This window comes from Protomyctophum bolini (genome assembly GCF_963924005.1).
Source record: "Protomyctophum bolini genome assembly, chromosome: 9".
In the NCBI taxonomy this organism is placed as follows: domain Eukaryota; kingdom Metazoa; phylum Chordata; class Actinopteri; order Myctophiformes; family Myctophidae; genus Protomyctophum; species Protomyctophum bolini.
This window is the reverse complement of record NC_137870.1, coordinates 8,933,728-8,940,084: the sequence shown is the minus strand read 5'-3', so window position 1 is coordinate 8,940,084 and position 6,357 is coordinate 8,933,728. Positions and strand designations below refer to the sequence as shown.

General features: G+C 45.4%; 1 protein-coding gene across 1 annotated transcript in view; it reads left to right on the top strand.

Moving 5' to 3' along the window:
- Positions 1-6: 6 nt before the first annotated feature.
- The window catches only part of stard10 (StAR related lipid transfer domain containing 10), a 22,876-nt gene continuing 16,525 nt past the window's right edge, over positions 7-6,357 (top strand). Inside the window, exons 1-2 of the mRNA XM_080772609.1 lie at positions 7-344; positions 1,120-1,295. Coding sequence (XP_080628735.1) covers positions 1,134-1,295 — 162 coding nt within the window. The 5' untranslated portion in view covers positions 7-344; positions 1,120-1,133. The remainder of the gene's footprint in view (positions 345-1,119; positions 1,296-6,357) is intronic.

The window sequence follows — 6,357 nt, the reverse complement described above, 5'->3', positions numbered from 1 at the left end:
GACGCGGCTCCTCGCTCGACCCGGGTCGGTTGGTTGGTTTTCACAAAAGGCTTCTTCTTTTTCTTCTTCTTGTTCTTCTTCTTCAATGCAAAAAATAGGAAAATTAAATTAGGAGTGAGATAAGTTATTCGTCCCCTGGCCTGCACTGACCGAGCAGCTCCAGCTGGAAGGAACTGAAACAGCCAAGATTGTAAAGGACGACAAGAGAAAGACTGGACTACTGATCTGACTCCGGCTGGCCGACAGACAGACAGCACTGGGTGCTTGAATCCAGTCTGCATCCCTCCATCCATCCATCCATCCACCCATCCATCCATCCATCCATCCATTCATCCATCCGTTTGGTGAGTTTTAATTGAACTGGCCCCTGTAAAATAATTTAAAAAAAATAAACTTTCTTTATTATGATTATGATTAATCTTTAAATGTTCTGATGAATTGAAAAAGGTGGACCTTGTTGTAAACAAGTCTTGGTGCTAATTCTGATCCTGGTTCGTCCACAAAGTAGCAGTTTTGGTTTTGAAATGTATAGGCTACCCATTCTGTGGAATAAAACAATCAATCAATCAATCAATCATCCATTCATCAGTGGTGGAAACAGTAGCCTACTCAAATGTTTTACTTTTAAGTAAAAGTATCAATAGAAAATAGTATACTATATATGCTAGGCTACAAAGCTAAAGTAAGGAAGGAGTGAGTGAGGAGTCTGCTATAAACACAACACAAGATCACGGCACTGGTATTCGCTATCGCTATCGGAAGTGAAAAAATTGTATCAGGACATCCCTAGAAATGTGCCATTCATTTTTCCCATAGACGTTTCAGAGAGTATTTATTCAACGACCTGTAAGCCTCGGACAAAGCCAGTGATTTGGCTTTGTCCGAGGCTTATAGATCTTTAGTTTAAATAAATACTTTATGAAACGTCTATCGGGAAAATGAATGGGGAAATTCTCTTCCGGGCCGCTTGTCGTCATGAAAGCGGGCGGGACTGAAAGGGGGGGCGGGACTGCGACGCTCTATGGAATCCAAAAGAGGTGAAATCAGTCGCGTGGCGCGTGGCGACCGACCGGGAGAACTTTAATCCATGGGAACTTTCCACCGCTTTTTCCCCCACAGATCTCCAGATCCATATGTCCGTGACGGACGGCGTGACTATCCCGGACGACCGGGCGTTCGCCAGCTTCAAGGCGGAGTGTCTGTGCGAGGAGGGATGGACGCTGACCTACAACAAGTCCGGCATCACGGTCTGGACACAGAGCATGGACGAGGAGAAGTCCATCCACAAGATCAAAGTAAGGAACTAGACCTCTTCATGGAGACGCACCATATGATCGGCAGCGTCGACATACGTACCCTGCAGCCCATTTGCTCAGACACATATGACGTAAATTCTCCATTCATTGTCAATGGCATTTAATGTTTGTGTTCAGACAGAATCTACACTATAGCTGTTTATAGTGGGGGTCTCTTCCGTTGACACCTTGAGACCCTGCTGTCAGAGTAAGCTAGTAGGCTAGTACTGCCTGGAGCTCATATCCCCCCCCCCCTACCCTGGTGTCAGAGTAAGCTAGTAGGCTACTGCCTGGAGCTCATATCCCCCCCCTCCCTTGCCTTGCCTGAGTGGTTGGTACAGGTACAATGAATCAAATTACAATTTAAGCAAGTAAGCAAGAACGACACATGGCATTGGTAATACATCAAAATACATAGAAATAGTCATCAAGGATCATACTTAAGCTAATTAAGAACCTGACCACCGTCTAACAGTAGAATATCTGTACAATATAAAACACTATAGAATGCTAGTAGTTGTTTGAACGAGTAGTTTGGCAGGTTTGAATACCAGGTGGGCTATGTTGTTGTACATTTTACAGATTGCAGCTTTAGAGAGTGTAAATAAACAGACCAAAACACTGGCACAGGTTTTGAAATGCCAATGAAAGTGCCTACATAACATAACCTAGAATAATGTAAGCAAACTAGCGTAGCCGTTCTTGTGGCACACAAGAACGGCACAAGGATCATTCTTTTTGCCAGTTTGCACATTTAGCCTCTCGGAGTCGGACCCAAAACAAAATTGTGTTGTCGTTGGATAACATTTTGTCCACAATGCCATGCTGTATTGATGTCGGTACCATTAGGAGAGATAACAGGCAAACGTTGATCAAATTAACAATTCCTCTACATTCCTCTACATTCTCTAATCGTCTAATTGTAGACGTCTTGTAAGATGTTTAACAATAATTTAACTTGCATTGAACGTTAAATTAGATCTAACTAGAGCTTTGTCCGTCAGGTACTGTAGGTACTGTCCTACTTAGAACGATGCACACTGTTGTCCTGCGATGACTCCTTATCATTCACTAAACTCTCCCCACACAGCCGTCATGTTTTTGTACTACTGAATCTGACAGTGGACTACTGAATAGTTTACTTTATACCGTAGGTTTTTACTATCACGTCTCGAACGGCGCTATTTTTGTCAACGGTGAGAAGCATGGAAAGAGTGGCGCTGGCTGATGACGTATCAGCAACGACGTGGCTACGTAACAGGTGCCGTTATGAAATGCGTGTCAGGCAGCCTCTGTCCAGACAGAGGCCTCTGTCCAGCCTCTGTCCAGACTGATTTGAGAAGTGACCTAGGGGTCCGCGGAACGCAGCAAATCAGGCTGGAACCCAGGCTAGGAGTTCTTGTTGTGATGTCAGAACAGGCCAGCTTCATAAATGCACCATTTACCATATGGAGCCAGGGCAGGGGCCTCTGTCCAGAGCCCGGGCAGAGGTCTTTTGTGGCGGTTCTGGACATCCGCGGGTCCGACCGACTCGACACAGGGCATGCGCTGCACTCTCTGTGGGGGGTGTAGAACGCATGTGTCGAATTTTAAGTCAATGGGGCAAACGGTTCTGGAGTTACAGAAATACAGAGACATGGTGCATGTATAGATAAGATGCTGACACCACGTACTGTATGATGCAATGTTTGGTCTTTGCTGCTGCCACGTTGCCTTGTCTTGTGTCTGTCACTTTGACTGAGTGACAGACTGGAAGAACGGGGAAGTGCCGTTTCACTGCAGCATGATGTAGCATAGTAATACTATAGTCCTACAAAACAATACAATTTAATTAATGAACAGAGAAATACGTACATGAAAATACACACATACAGTTATGAGAGTATAATTAAAGCTAGGGTAAGTGATTAACTTTAATAAACACAAAATACATTTCCGGGTACTGTCTGTAGGTGACTACATTTTAGCCAATTAGGAGAAAGTAGCCATTTATCAGCTTAATGTATCAGCTTAGTTCTCTATCCTGATTGGATACAATGGGCATCCCGAACCTGAAAATGCGTTTTCCGTTTAATAAAAAGCCGGAGAGACAAGAAGACTCCTGTTAACGGAACAAACACTCTATAACAGTGGTGTTCAACCAGTGGTCCTTGCTGGGTTTCCAGGTGGTCCCCCAGCTCAATGATGGAGAGTTGGCAACCAAATGGACCCTTAGATCTTTAACTCTTGAGTGTAAAATGAAACCAAATGGACCCCTCTCTTAAGAGTCACATTTTTGTCCTTTTCTTAATTTACAAGAAGTCTACACAATTAGAGAAAGTAGAAAAATTGGTAACTGCATGGAATCAGTTAGTGCCATACGCCATACCACAGTGTCACAGAAAAGTTAGCCCAAAAAATAGCCCATCTACAAGCTCACAACACGTTGTGATGTGATGTTTAGGGGACACGGATTGTGTGTGTTAATATCTACAAGCTTCTACTATCTACAAGCAGCTACAAGCTCAAAACACGTCGCAATGTGATGTTAGGGGACACAGGTTGTGTGTGTGTGTGTGCGTGTGCGAGAGTGTGTGTGTGTGTGTGTATGTGTTTAAAACTAACCCTTTTGGACATACAAGGTTTTACGCCCGACGGCGACAAAATCTAATTCCACTCGTCTGTCCTGTCCCCCCCCCCCCCCCCCCCCCCTCTCCCTGTTGCACGTTATGCTGACGGTCCTGTTTGGTCACATGGGACTGTAGGATCTTAACGGACTGTGAAAGCGAGCCGTCGGTTCCTCATTCTCTGAAGCCACAGCTGAGCTGGCACGGAACGACAGGCTGGTTGTTTGATGCACATCAGCTGATCTGTTCATTGGTGTAGAAATCCTGCCCTGTTTCTCTAGCAGGAGACACGTCGTCTACTCTACGCAGTCAGATGTATCGACTCATTGTCACATCACAGGCTTTTTTACAAAGAAGTTGTAAAGAAGAAGAGGGTGAAAGATTATCGTGTTCGGTTTGTGCACGGGCGCTTTAACACGGCTGCCGTTCCCGTCAGGAGAGAGTGAGTGAATAGAGCAGGAAGTATATGAGATGAGCAGGTCAAATTATGAAACATCATGCTCTGTTTTGTGTGTGTGTGTGTGTGTGTGTGTGTGTGTGTGTGTGTGTGTGTGTGTGTGTGTGTGTGTGTGTGTGTGTGTGTGTGTGTGTGCGCGTGTGCACGTCACGTGCCTGCCTGGGTTCAGGCAGAGAGCTTAGCCTTCCATTAGGTATTTACTTAAGGGAGGTGTGTGTGTGGTCTGTGTTGTGTGTGTGTGTGTGTGTGTGTGTGTGTGTGTGTGTGGAACAGGATGTGAAAGGCAGGTGATTATTCAGCTGCACTGTAAAATAAATAAATAAATAAAGAGAAACCCTTCGGGTCCATTTGTATTCAAATATCACTCAGGGCTTTACAGTGTATGGGTGACGTGGCACAGGTAGATTACACTACCTTCTGCATGTTGCTGTGCATGTGTGTGTGTGTGTGTGCGTGCGTGTATGTGTGTGATATACACTTCTGCTCCAGGTGCTTTGAGGGAGAACTCTTTTCTTCTTCCCCCCCTCCCCCTACACACAGTAAAATCCTGACTGTTAATCCTGTTAAGGCCTATTCGTACTACAGTTTTAGGTGATAAGGTGACCACCGAAACGGTGGTTAGTAAAAACAGAGAGATGTGTCGGGGTGAGCGGTGAGTCGCTGATGTAGTTTCCGGGGGTCAAAACATGTCCATGTCCAACCCCAGCACCATCCATATCTGTGGGAGGGAGTGGCTCAGCGGTAGAGTGGCCTGGAATGGAACCGCAAGGTTCCCGGTTCGATCCCGCGGCCTCCACCCACAGTTGGTGGCGAAGTGTGCTTGAGCAAGACGCTGAACCCCTAATTGCTCCCGATGTGCAGGTTGGTGCCTTGCATGGTTTCCAACGGCATCGCTGCATGAATGTGTGTGTGAATGGGTGAATGTAATGCACAATCTATGTAAAGGTGTGTGTGTGTGTGTGTGTGTGTGTGTGTGTGTGTGTGTGTGTGTGTGTGTGTGTGTGTGTGTGTGTGCGTGCGTGTGTGTAAAAACAAGCCCTACCTTCCATTTCCCCCCAAAACCGGGCTGTGGAATCTTCCATTACTACGTAGCGATAATAAGTCTGATCAAACGAGATGCATGAGGAAGTCAGAAATGAGGACAGAACATCGGCGTTCTGATCAAAACCATGGTCCGTGCCGTAGATTCAGAGATGATGCGGCAAGATTTATCGGCATCTCTAGTTGTCGCCCTCCAGTTCTGCCTGTGTATGTGAACGCCATCCATTCGCTATCTGTCACAGTGGTACATTCAAAGCTCTTGGAGAGAGCCAGAGATGCATAGAGAGGTTATGGAAATTAATGCAATAAGTCAACAGAATGTTCCTGGGTAAGTACAGCACGTCCCTCAGTACGATAACTGTGTGTGTGTGTGTGTGTGTGTGTGTGTGTGTGTGTGTGTGTGTGTGTGTGTAACTTGAGTAAGTTGCCCTTATTTGCCTAATCCCTTGGAGTGTATTTTATGTGTGTTCAAGGAGGGACTGGCTGTGTGTGTGTGCGTGTATTCACAGAGGACAGGTGTGTTTCCCCCGTTACATACAGAGACAGCCAGGAGACATTTGACAAATATGACAGTTAGAACAGGTTGATTTCCATTCCATTCCTCTTTTCTTCATATCTGTCTAGACCCACTTGTTGAAACAATGTGTCTGTACTGTGTGCACGTTCTTATCGATATAATATATTTTCATGTTTACAATAATATAAGCCCTTCGCTAAATCCCACCCCTAAAAGTGATTGTCCATGAAGTGCCAATCCAAATAGTTTAGCAATTGTTGCTATGCAGGTCAAGCTTTCGCCACCTCATAGCTGTCAGTGTTATTTTTGCCTGGCTGTGTTGTTGAACATTTACACGGCTTTACAGTCGAGAAAGTTCCAGGACTGACCCTCCCAGGTGATGGCAATCAATACTAATCAACGTAGTCTTATACCGTGCAACACGAAAACTCGGGTGAGTCG